At 46.8% G+C, this 12909-nt stretch overlaps 1 protein-coding gene across 1 annotated transcript; it reads left to right on the forward strand.

The window, feature by feature from the left end:
* The first annotated feature begins 7953 nt into the window (after positions 1-7953).
* On the forward strand, positions 7954-11255 carry CD209 (CD209 molecule). The gene is made up of 8 exons (XM_043464377.1): positions 7954-8095; positions 8245-8319; positions 8437-8526; positions 8791-8880; positions 9151-9228; positions 9463-9614; positions 10105-10217; positions 10816-11255. Exons 1-8 carry the CDS (start codon positions 8056-8058, stop codon positions 11009-11011), a joined length of 834 nt encoding a protein of 277 aa, XP_043320312.1. The 5' UTR covers positions 7954-8055; the 3' UTR covers positions 11012-11255.
* Positions 11256-12909: the final 1654 nt, after the last annotated feature.

Here is a 12909-nt window from a genome sequence, read left to right on the forward strand (position 1 = left end):
TCTCCTCAACTCTTGAGCCTCAGTTTTCCCCATATGAGAAATGGGGACACAGATCATCTTAGTCCATTCAGACTGCTGTAACAGAATACCATAGACTTCTGGGGGCTTAAGCAACCAACATTTATTTCTCAGAGTTCTGAAGGCTGGAAGTCTGAGCTCAACATGTGAGGGGACTGCCCTGGGAGTCTAGTGGTTAAGAGTTCACCTTTCAATGTAGGGGACAGGGGGTTCAATCCCTGGTCAGGGAACTAAGATCCCACATGCAGGGAGCAACTAAGCCTGAGCTTAGAAACTAAGTTAGAGAAACCTGCCCAATACAACAAAGAGCTCACATGCTGCCACAAAGACCCAGTGCAGCCAAAAAATAAAATAATTAGATCAATATGTGGAGAGATTTGGTGTCTGCTGAGAATTTTGCTTTTTTGTGTGTGTGTGCTCAGTTGTGTCTGACTCTTTGTGACCCCATGGACTGTAGCCCATCAGCCTCCTCTGTCCATGGGATTCTCCAGGCAGGAATACTGGAGGGGGTTGCCATTTCCTCCTCCAGGGGATCTTCCTGACCCAGGGATTGAACCCATGTCTCTTTCACCTCCTGCATTGCAGGCGAGTTCTTTACCACTAGCACAACCTGAGGATATGCCTCCGGGTCCAAGGAAGACCAGCTCCTTCTGGCTATGTCCTCAGGTGGCAGAAGCAGGAGAGAGCTCTCTGGTGTCTCTCTTTTTAAAAAAAATTTTTTAAATTTATTTGGCTGTGCCGGGTCTTAGTTGCAACATGTGAACCCTTGGTTGCAACATGTGGGATCTAGTTCCCTGACTGGGGATTGAACCAGGTAGTCCTCTACATTGGGAGTTTGGAATCTTAACCACTGGACCATCAAGGAAGTCCCTGGGGTCTCTTTTATAAGAGTGTTGATCCCATTCTTGATCTAATTACTTCCCAAATACCCCACTTCTGAATATCATCTCACTGGGGATTAGGTTTCAAAGTTGGAATACCAAGGTGGGGATGTTGGACATAAGCATTCAGTCTATGATTCAGACCCACCTCACAGGTCTGTCATGAGAAAAGTTAGGTCTCTTGGTACCAAACAGTTGCCCAATAAAATTCATTTATTTCTCTCCTTTAAAGAAACTTTTTTTTTTGTCCATAGCATGTGGGATCTTGGTTCCCCAGCTAGGGATTGGACTCGTGTCCCCTGCATTGGAATGTACAATCTCAGCTACTGGACCCCCATGGGAGTCCCATTCCTCCTCCTTTCTTTAAAGAGCAAAAACTCCTCCAAAACACCTTGAACATGTTGCACACTTGAATCTCCCATGCTCTGTCCAACCATCCCACCAGCACAGTTCACTCTGGTTGTATCACTACTTTTCCATTAAGAATATACGAGTGATGGGATTTCCCTGGTGGTCCAGTGGTTAGGTAATATTCATTGGAAGGACCGATGCTGGAGCTGAAGCTCTAGTACTTTGGCCACATGATGTGAGGAGCTGACTCATTGGAAAAGACCCTGATGCTGGGAAAGATTGAGGGCAGGAGGAGGGGTGGGCGACAGAGGATGGCATCACCGACTCAATGGACATGAGTTTGAGCAAACTCTGGGAGATAGTGAAGGACAGGAAGCCTGGCGTGGTGCAGCCCATGGGGTGGCAAAGAGTCGGACACAACCTAGCAACTGAACAACAACCAGTAGTTAGGACTCTGCTTTCGCTGCTAAGGGCGTGCATTCAATTCCTGTTTGGGGAGCTAAGATCCTTCAAGCCATATGGCATGCACCCCCCCAAAAAAAAACTTAAAAAGAGAAATAGATGAAGAGAAAAAAGAATATACGAGTGATAATTCATTTATTATCATCTTTGAATTGCCCATTACTTGCCAGTCAGTGTTCTTAACACTGGGATGTAGCAGTGAATAAAACAGATTCGGTCTCCTTCCTCTGAACAGTTGGCTCCAGCTGTTTTTATAAATAGTTTAGTGAAACTCAGCCCCACCCAACCACTGATACATATTGTCCCGGTTTTTACAGGGGTACGGTGGAGTAACTGTGGCAGAAATGACACCCAGAATATTTGATATCTGGTCCTTTTCAGAAAACATTTGCCAATTTTTGGTCTAGAAGGTTACCTTCTGGGTGAGATAGCTAGGTTCAGATTTTGAACCTGAATCTTGTCCTCTTCTCTCTTTTTCTTACTGTGGTTGTTCAGTCACTCAGTTGTGTACAACTCTTTGTGACCTCATGGACTACAGCACACCAGGCTTCCCTGTCCTTCACTATCTCCCAGAGTTCACTTAAACTCATGTCCATTGAGTTGGTGATGCCATCCAACCATCTCATCCTCTGTCACCCCCTTCTCCTCTTGATGCAATCTTTCCCAGTATCAGGGTCTTTTCTAATGAGTCAGCTCTTTGAATCAGGTGGCCAAAATATTGGAGCTTTAACTTCAGTTAACTTTAACTTCAGTTTCAGTTTCAGCTTTAACTTCCAGTGAATATTCAGGACAGATTTCCTTTAGGATTGACTGGTTTGGTCTCCTTGCTGTCCTAGAGACTTTCAAGAGTCTTCTCCAACATCACATTTCAAAAGCATCAATTCCTTGGTGCTCTTTCTCTTAGACTTCTCAGTTAAGAGATGCAAAACTATCAATTCACACTTTGCACTTCAATGGGTATTTTTTGAGCTCGTTTGAATTGAGGGGACACAGTGATGAACGAAAATGATGTGCTTGGGATTTCACTGGTGGTCCAGTGGTTAAGACTCTGTGCTTCCAATGCAGGGGATGAGGGTTCCATTCCTGGTGGGGGAACGAAGATCCCATAGGCAACAGGGCATGACCAAAACTAAAAAAAAAAAAAAACCCATATAAGAAAAGAAAATGATGTGTTCATTTATAAGCTGATGGATCATGGACAATTGATGCGACCTTTGAACCTCTGTTTGTGCGTGTGTACTCAGTTGCTCACTCATGTCCAACTCTTTACAACCCTATGACTGTAGCCTGCCAGGCTCCTCTGTGCATGGGATTCTCCAGGCAGGAATACTGGAGTGGGTTGCCATTTCCTCTTCCAGGGGATCTTCCCAACCCAGGGATCGAACCCACGTCTCTTTGACCTCCTGCATTGATAGGCGGATTCTTTACCACTGCACCACCTGGGAAGCCCTTGAATCTGTTTGCTCATAGGTAAAATGGGGACAGTAGTAGCTGTGTTGTGGAGATTTGCTGAGATGGTGTCTGAAAAGCATTTAGCACAAAATAAGTGTTGAAAGGGTGATGACAGGATTTCCGCTGGTGAGAATGCAGAAATTTCCCAAAGAGCCTCCTTTCTACGGTGATAACTAGAAGACCCCATACTTTTCAATAGAACTAGTCAGAGTGGTAAATGCAAGGAAGCCTCGAGGAGCTGGGTTTCAGAAGTAAAAATGAGCCCTTCAGGGACTTCCTGGTGGCCCAGTGGTTAAGACTCTGTGCTTTCATTGCAGGGAGTACAGGTTCGACCCCTGGCCGGGGAACTGGGATCCCACATGCCATATGGTATGGCCTTTTTTTTTTTTTTTTTTAATTAATGATAAAAGAACTCCTAGTAGGTGAGCCAAGAGCGGTTGCAGCTTCTATACCAGGGGACAAGCAGGCACAAGCTCTGGGTATGGACAGGCTTACATGGATGGAGAAGTGTTTTGGGGACAAGGTAAATCAGTCAGTTCTTAGATGACAGAAGGAAGCATTCAAAATGGTGGCCGCTAGAGTGTTGGGATCCAGACGTGGGGAGGAGAGCGTCCTAGTGGAGAGACGAGTGGTGTGGGATGTCAGAGCCCAAGTGAGGTAAGAAGGACAACATGAGGGCCCGCCTGCCTGGCCGGTGGGGTGGGGGTGGTCAGTGCCCAGTGAATCTACACAGTATAAGGGTTGGTGATGGGAAAATGAGGTTGGCTATACATATGGTGGGATTGATGAAATAAGTAAATAAATACATCCAGGATAATGGGAATCAGGTTTCCCACCATCAGAGAGGAGTGTTACAAAGATGAATGGAGTGGGAATTCCCTTGTGGCTTAGCGGTTAGGATTCCAGGCTTTCACTGTCCTGGCCCCAGTTCAGTCTCTGCTTGGGAAACTGAGATGCCGCAAACTGTGTGACCCAAAAAAAAAAAAAAAAAAGAACGGAGGGTAAATTAGAAATGAACTCTACTGTATTTAGTGTTGGTGTGAACTCATGGTTTTCAACATATATGTGTGTGCTCTTAGTCGCTCAGTCGTTTCCAACTCTGTGATAGATATAGAGAAATATGCCAACAAAGCTCCGTCTAGTCAAGGCTATGGTTTTTCCAGCAGTCATGCATGGATGTGAGAGGTGGACTATAAAGAAAGCTGAGCGCAGAAGAATTGATGCTTTTGAACTGTGGTGTTGGAGAAGACTCTTAAGAGTCCCTTGGACTGCAAGGAGATCCAACCAGTCCATCCTAAGGGAGATCAGTCCTGGGTGTTCATTGGAAGGACTGATGCTGAAGCTGAGACTCCAGTACTTTGGCCACCTGATGCGAAGAGCTGACTCATTGGAAAAGACCCTGATGCTGGGAAAGATTGAAGGCAGAAGAAGAAGGGGCCGACAGAGGATGAGATGGTTGGATGACATCACTGACTCAATGGACATGAGTTTGAGCAGTCTCTGGGAGTTGGTGATGGACAGGGAGGCCTGGCATGCTGCAGTCCATGGGATCGAAAAGAGTTTGACATGACTGAGTGACTGAACTAACTGATAGAGAAATATATGTGTATGTATCTGTTTTCTTGTCTGTCTACTCAGAGGTCCTGGGACACCCTAATAATGATGATGCACTTAACACTCAGGTCTTGGTTTCTAAATGTCATTCTCCACTTAAAAGCAACCAGGTCTCTTGGAAAATGGGTGATTCCAGGGTTTGGGCAAGGAAAGTCTGATCAGCAAAAAACTGATAAGCGCATGTCAAATGGACACAGAGCCAGAGTGAAAGGCTCCCACTAGCCAAATCAAAGACACTTTAAGCATCAAAAAACAGAATGAAAAAAAAAGAAATGTCAGCAAAAATGGCAGAGTAAAAATTTTGCCCTTCCATAAAAGCAATGGAAAAACTGCAGAATTTGTCAGAATCAACACTTTTAGAATGCTGGCAATCAACCAAAAGCTTACAGTAATTCAGGGAGTATTTAGACAAGCAATACGGCTGAATCTCAATAAAGAACAGTGAGCTTGGTGGAATTTTAACTCGCCCTAGTCCCATTCCCCACTCTCCAACCCAGAAATAGCTTTACAGACTCACAGACGTAGAGGATAGATTTGTGGTTGCCAAGGAGGTGGGGAGGATTGGGAGTTTGGGATTAGCAGATGCAAACTATTACATATAGGATGAGTAAATAGTGCGTGCCTACTGTAGAGCTCAGGGAGCCTTATTCAATATCCTGTGATAAACCATAATGGTAGCGAATATGAAAAAGAATGTATATATGTGAATAACTGAACCACTTCACCGTACAGCAGAAATGAACATAACATTGCAAACTGACTATACTTTGATGAAATAAAATTTAAAAACAAGATAGCCTTAAAAAACAACAGGTCACATTTCTGGTACAGGAAGAAAAATGGAGTCAGAGCTCTTATAAAGCCTCGTTCCCAAGGAATAGTATTACCTGGTCTATCTAGTGGTTCCCTGGAAGACCACCCTTGCAAAGATTGTCTTTCATTGACCTCACTCGAACTTGCCCAATGCTAAAAACCTCTCCCCAGGGGATGTCTGTCAAATATTTTAACATCACAGCTCCCTGAGGAAGTGGCTAACAGCTGGGGCAAATAATAACATAACCAAAAAGTCTTAAAAGGAAAAGTTAAGGAATGAGATGTCCCTAGGGGCTTTGAAAGGGCTTCCCAGGTGGCTCAGTGGTAAAGAATTCACCTGCCAGTTCAGGAGATGCAGGAGACAAGGGTTCAATCCCAGGGTCAGGACAACCCCCTGGAGGAGGAAAGGCAACTCACTCTAGTATCCTTGTCTGGGAAATCCCATGGACAGAGGAGCCTGGTGGGTTACAGTCCATGGGGTTGCAAAGAGTCGGACATGACTGAGCGACTGAGCATGCACATAAGAGGCTTTGAAAAGTTCCAACATTTTCCTGGGAATCTGGAAGGCCACATGCATGTGGAGGACTGTGAGCATACCCAGGAAAGATCTGACAAGTTCCTAAGCTCTTAATTCTGGCTGACTTCGAGGCTCTAAGAAAGCGGGAAGTGGCGGCTAAGGCTGGACTGCAAGCTTCCTGACTGAGTGTTGACTATGTGTCAAAACACAGAGAGATCCTGCATGAAGACTTTTAGTTTCAGATTTTCAAGGAAGGCTGTTCAATCACTAGCTAAACACAAAGCTAAGTAGAGATTTAAGTGATTGTACATGACAGAGAATAGAGACTTTGCAGAATTAGTTCAGAAAAATATTAAATAAACAAGAAACAACTACTATGGAACATAGCAATGACAACAAACCTTCAGGAGGAGGTAGAATATGATATCCATAGTTGCCATACTATATTACAAGGCATACCTTGGAGGTATTGTGAATTTTGGTTCTAGCACAATAAAGCAAATATTGTAATGAAGCAAATCACATAAATTCTTTGGCTTCCCAGTTTACATACGTTAACACTGTAAATCAATTCTTTTTTTTTTTTTTGAAAAGAAGAAATTATTTAACATGAAAAAGGTAGTAATAAAGGAACTGAGGAATAAAAAGGAAATAAGATATATGAAAAACAAATAGCAAAATGGCAGATGGAAAGTCTACCTTATCAGTAATTATGTTAAGTATAAAAGGGTTAAATTCTCCAACTAAAAGGTAAAGATTGACAGAAAGAATCAAACAGATGATCCCATTATATGCTGTCTACAAAAGACTCACTTTAGATGAAGGGGAAAAAGACAGTTATACATACTCAGTTGAATCAGATAGGGTCCATATAGAAGTAAATTGGAAGTTCGATACACAAAGTTTCCAAGCGACTGTCTATATTATATTTAGTAGTTACAAAGGGGGAAAAAGTAACTGCTTTGTGTAGTGGTTAAGCAGATTCAGGGGTCAACTCCCAGCCCCACTGCTTTTGAGCTGTGTGACCTCAGGCAGTTCCTTGCCCTCTCTGTTTCTCAATTTCCTCATCTGTAAAGAAGGACAGTAACTACCTTTCTCACAGGGCTATGGTGAGAACTGTTAGACCATCAGGAACACACTGTGGTTAACAAATCTAGATTTATTACTTGTAGCAGTGAGGGAGAACACACACCAAGGAGAATGGTTGGCACATGCTTAAGTGCTGTTCTTACTGAGTATTCATCATTAGAATAGGCAGTTTATATCCATTACTAGTGCACTGTATTCAACCTCATAATTATAGTGTGAAGCAGGATTGCTATCATCCAGTCACTAAGTTCTGTCCAACTCTTTGTGACTCCATGAACTGTAGTGCTCAAGGCTTCCCTGTCCTTCACTATCTCCCAGACTTTGCTCAAACTCATGCCCACTGAGTCAATGATGCCCTCCAACCATCTCCTCCTCTGTCACCCCGTTTTCCTGCCTTTAGTCTTTCTCAGCGTCAGGGTCTTTCCCAGTAAGTCAGTTCTTTGCATCAGGTGTCCAGAGTATTGGAGCTTCAGTTTCAGCATCAGTCCTTCCAAGGAATATTCAGGGTCAATTTCCTTTAGGCAGGCTAATTGTGCCATTTCACAGGTGAGGAAACTGAGGCTCTGGAACCATGAGGCTGAAGGTACCAGAGTTGGATAGGGGTTGGACTAGTGCCTTCTGGCTGCAAAGCTGATGGCCCAGCCTCTGCCCCACCCTAAGTGAACTTTCCTTTAGTTGTGTCAGCCGCTTCATGTCTCCCCAGATTTTTCTGGAAGGAAGTGTATCCCTATCGTGTTCCTCATTCTTTGTGAGTTGAGAAAGAACAGGTCTGAGGAGGGGCTACAGAGGGAAATACGTGAGGTTATAAAAACCATCGTCCAGAGAAGAGCTGGAAAGAGGAACAGAAAGGGGAGAAGGATGGCAGAGATGTATGAACCCAAGGAGCCAGATGACTCTGGTGAGGCTGGGCCCCCAGTCTGGGGTGATGTTAGGGGTGACAGGGCCCCAGGGTCCTGATGGTGCTGGGGTCTGGCATCCAGCTTGCAACTCTGAGAGCAGGGCTCCGCAGACTTCCAAGTTCACGTGTGTGTGCTCTCTTCTCTCCAGAGGAGGAGACATTTGGGGGCCAGAGACTGGCTGAGAGGCACCCTAGACTACTGCACAGTTTGAGGAGCTTGCCAGGTACTGGGGTGATTGGTTCAGGAGCAGGCAGCCGGGGGGAAAGGGGGCGGTTAGGGGGTGGAGTGGGGGCAGACTCTGCCCCCCGCCCCGAGCCCCACCCATCTGCTGGTCCTGCAGAGTGTGTGACCTGGGCCCCTCTGCTTCTCCTGTTGCTCCTTTTCATCTCCCTGGGTTTCTTCACGCTCCAGCTGACCACTCTGGTTCAAGGTGAGTGACAATCGAGGGCTTGGGGTCCTCGGTCCCTTTGGGTTTTCTCTCTGGGATGGTCTTTGCCCTTTTTCACAGTCCCTAGACCTACTAGGGCTGGGTCGTTTGGGCTCTGTGTCACCTTCTGTGTGACCATGGGCCAGTCACTATCCCTAAGTCTGTTTCCTCATGTGAAAGGTAGCTCATCCTCCCCGTGGGGAGACCTTGAAAGTAGATTTGGCTCAGGGTCAGTGCTTAAAGGGGGAATTCTCTGCTCCGTTGTAGTTTCCAGGATCCGGTGTCTGCAGAGAGATTCGGGAGACCGTGAGAACAACAGCCTGGATAAGTGGCTGGACACCAAGTTCCGGAGTCTGAGTAGGGAGGGGGCTCTGGGCTCTATGGCTGTGGACAAGTCGCCGCTGCCCAGGGGTGGAGGAGAGAGGGCAGGAGTGGGGGAGGGGACCGGACCCCTGCAGGAGGTCCTGGTGAGCTGGCGTTGTCGGGCAAGTCCCTCTCTAAGCCTCAGTGTTCTCGTCTGTATGATGGGCTTTCCGGGTCACCTGACATCCACGCATGATGTTCTCATGGGGCTCTCTGCACCACACACACAGTAGGTGTGTAATAATTGACGTCCTTTCCCTGCAGCTGAAGTTGCACAGAAGCAGATGCAATCAAACCTGGAGGAGATCCTACAGCACCTGACCCGGATGAATGCCACCCTAGGTAAGGGACCCACACCAAGGTCAAGAGGAAGTCACAGGATGGTGGGTGGGGGGCTGGGCCACACCTGCTGCAGCTGCCAGGCTGAGGAGGGCAGAGCAGAGCTGGGGTGTTCCTCATGGGTTTCTTGAGAAACTGCTCTGACAGCTGAATAGAAGGGCCCAGCCCTGGGTTCCGAAGATCTGGAGACTCGGAGCCAAGCAACCTCTCTGTCCCGACTCCACCCCTCCTCCCCAGCTGGCCTGTGCCATCCTTGTCCTCAGAATTGGGAGTTCTTCGACGGAAGCTGCTACTTCTTCTCCTGGACCCAGAGTGACTGGAGATCTGCCGTCTCTGCCTGTCTGCTTATTGGGGCCCACCTAGTTATCATCGAGAGTACTGAGGAGGAGGTGGGCTGGGCAAGGTCCCCCGAGAGGCTGGGCCATATTGCCAGGTCAACAAAGAACCTTCTGCCTCCCTCTTCCGCCCCTCTGAGAGATGGGCAGCTGGGGGTGGGGCGGGGGCGTGAGAGGTGAGATACAATCAGGGAAGGCTTCTGGGAGGAGGAATCACAATGGACTCAGGAAGGTCACGTGAGAGAAGAACATGGATGAGAGGAGCCCATGTATGGATAGGAAGGGAATTCAGAGTGCCCTTGAGGCCATATACAATGCATGTTAACTGAGACATAAGTTAAGACATATCCACATGTGTATTACGTTAACACACATCCACAGCCTCCATGCACGTGTGAACACATACAACTTGAGTAGGGCCTCTAGGCTAGACTGTGAGAAGAACTTCTGTGGGAGGCGGGGGACCATGGAGATGTGGGCAGACATGGGATGTGTGGCGTTCAGGCATCTTCCTCCTGATACTCCTCTTCCCACCCACCCCCAGAAATTCCTGAACTTTTGGTATGCCAGAAATAATAAACCCACCTGGATCGGCCTCAGCGACCACCACAATGAGGGGTCCTGGCGGTGGGTGGATGACAGTCCTGTCCAACTCAGGTAACCTCCCAGTGACAACGGCCCAGGAGAGGTGGGCGGGAACTCCAAAACAAGGGTGCTCAAACTCTGGACTGGAAAGCATCACCTGAGAAGCTTGGTGAAGATGCAGAGTCCTGCCTTCCTCCGGGGGTAGGGGGTAGGAGCTGGGTGGGACTCTGATTCTGTAAGTCTAGGTACAAGCCCAGGAATCTGCATTTAATTTTGTGTTAGTGTTGTCAGTCGTTTTGTGACCCCACGGACTCTAGCCCACCAGGCTCCTCTGTCCGTGGAATTCTCCAGGCAAGAAGACTGGAATGGGTACCCATTTTCTTCTCCAGGGAATCTTTCCAACCCCAGGGATCAAACCTGGGTCTCCTACATCGCAGGCAGAGTCCTTACCGTCTGAGCCACCAGGGCAGCCCACATTTAACTTTCCCAGAACTGATTCTGGTGGGTGTGGTGTTTGAACCCACATTTCAAAAACCCTGCCTCCGAATTCCTCACCAGCCTCTGGCTGGTACTTGGCAATTTGCTGTCAAAGTCCAGGGACCAGCCCCTCCAAAATTGGGGGTGGGCACTGAGTGGAGTAGTGGTCTCATAGCGCTGATGCGGTTCACAGCTTCTGGAAAAAAGGGGAGCCCAACAACCACGGAGATGAGGACTGTGTGGAACTGCACAACGATGGCTGGAATGATGGCAGATGTGTTACAGAAAACCCCTGGATCTGTGAGAAGCCCTCGGCTCCCTGCCCAGACCTTGGAGAGTTGCTGCCTCCACCATCCCGCCCCGCCCCGCCGCCCCCCGCCCCCCATTAGCAGAGATCAGCTACTGGAACATGCACTCTGAGGGTTCTTCTTGGGCCCCACCCCTCTCCGTTTTCCCCTTTGGTGAATGCCCATCCCGTTACTATTCAGAAGACTTTGAGATCCTCTAAGACCAATCTCTGCACAAACTATAGACCATTTTTCTTTATCTGTCAATAGGCTCAGCTCCATGGTATCCCCTTAATGGTATCTGTCCCTCCATGATATCCCCTTAATAAAGTCATACCTTGCATTATGTGTCCCACTGAACTTATTTTTGTTCCTTTGCCTCTGTTTCAGTTATTGTAGTTTGATAATCTGTTTGATGCACCCGAGGATATTGTCTTTTTTCAATATGATTTTCTCTTTTGTGTGTATTTGATTTCCCAGATACCGTTTTGTTTTTTGACTGTACCACGTAGCGTGTGAGATCTTAGTTTCCTGGCCAGGGATGGAACCTGTATTTCCCTCCCCCTGCATTGGAAGCATGGAGTCTTAACCACTGGACTGCCAGGGAAGTCCCCCACATACAGTTTTTATTTAATATAGTTAAATTATTTATGTTTGGCTGTGCTGGATCTTCGTTGCTGCATGCAGGCATTCTCTAGCTGTGGTAAGCGGGGAACGGGATGGGGGATTGCTACTCTGCATTGCAATACGTGGGCTTCTCACTGTAGTGGCTTCTTTTGTTGCAGAGCTTGGGCTGTAGGGCCCACAGGCTTCAGAAGTGGTGGCACACGGGCTTAGTTTGCCCTTCGGCAGGTGGGATCTTCCCAGAGCAGAAATCGAAGCCCTGTCTCCAACATTGGCAGGCAGACTCTCAGCTACTGGACCACCAGGGAAGTCCCCAGATAGCATTTTGAATCAGTTTGTAATTTTGGTTGGGAATATGCATATATACAATATGTATATGTTTATATGTGTCTGTCTAGCTATGTGTTCATTTATTTATGAACCAATTGTTATTCAGGTACTTTAGCTTTTAAAAATTTATTTTATTAACATATAGTTGATTTACAATATTAGTTTCTGGTGTGCAGCAAAGTGATTTTATGCATATATATTTTTCATATTCTTTTCCACTATGGTTTTATTACAGGATACTGAATATAGTGCCCTGTGCTACACAGTAGGATCTTGTTGTTTATCTGTTCTATATATAACAGTTTGCATCTGCTAATCCCAAGCTCCCAGGCTATCCCTTCCCCACCCACCCTCCCCTATTCAGGTACTTTAAAAATGTCCTTCAGTAAAGTTTTATGATTTTCTTCATATGAATCTGAAAAAGCCCACTATTTCTAGGTGTGTGTTTTGGCTTCCCCAGTAGCTCAGATGGTAAAGAATTGGCCTGCAATGCGGGAGACCTGGGTTTGATCCCTGGGTTGGAAAGATCACCTGGAGGAGGGCATGGCAACCCACTCTAGTATTCTTGCCTGGAGAATCCCATGGACAGAGGAGCCTGGCAGGCTACAGTCCATGGGGTCCCAAAGAGTTGGACACAACTGAGTGACTAAGTACACATTCGCTTCCTATTGGTGCTGTAACAAATTATCACAAACTTAGTGGCTTCAGACAACACAAATGTGTTATCTTACACTTCTGAAAGTCAGAAGTCCAAAATGGGTCTCATGGGCTTGAAATCAAGTAGGGCTGACTTCCTTTCTGAATATTCCAGGGGAGAATCTGCTTTCTCGCCTTTTCCAGTTTCTAGAGGCTGCCTGCAATTGTCGGCTGGGGGCTCCTTCCCTCCATCTGCAAAGCCAGCCATGACTAAGTCTTTCTCACCTTGTGTAGCTCAAACATTGCTTCTTCTGTTCCACATTTAGAGGACCCAGTGATTACATTAGTCCCACTGGATAAGCATAGGATTCCCAGGTGACTCAGTGGTAAAGAATCTGCCTGCAATGTAG

This window comes from Cervus canadensis, chromosome 4 (genome assembly GCF_019320065.1).
Source record: "Cervus canadensis isolate Bull #8, Minnesota chromosome 4, ASM1932006v1, whole genome shotgun sequence".
Classification (NCBI taxonomy): Eukaryota; Metazoa; Chordata; class Mammalia; order Artiodactyla; family Cervidae; genus Cervus; species Cervus canadensis.

Coding starts and splice junctions, on each gene's coding strand:
- CD209 (XM_043464377.1), top strand. CDS start 8,056: ATGGCAGAGATGTATGAACCCAAGGAGCCAGATGACTCTG. Junction 9,229..9,462: donor CCGGATGAATGCCACCCTAG/GTAAGGGACCCA, acceptor CCTCCTCCCCAG/CTGGCCTGTGCCATCCTTGT. Junction 10,218..10,815: donor GACAGTCCTGTCCAACTCAG/GTAACCTCCCAG, acceptor TGCGGTTCACAG/CTTCTGGAAAAAAGGGGAGC.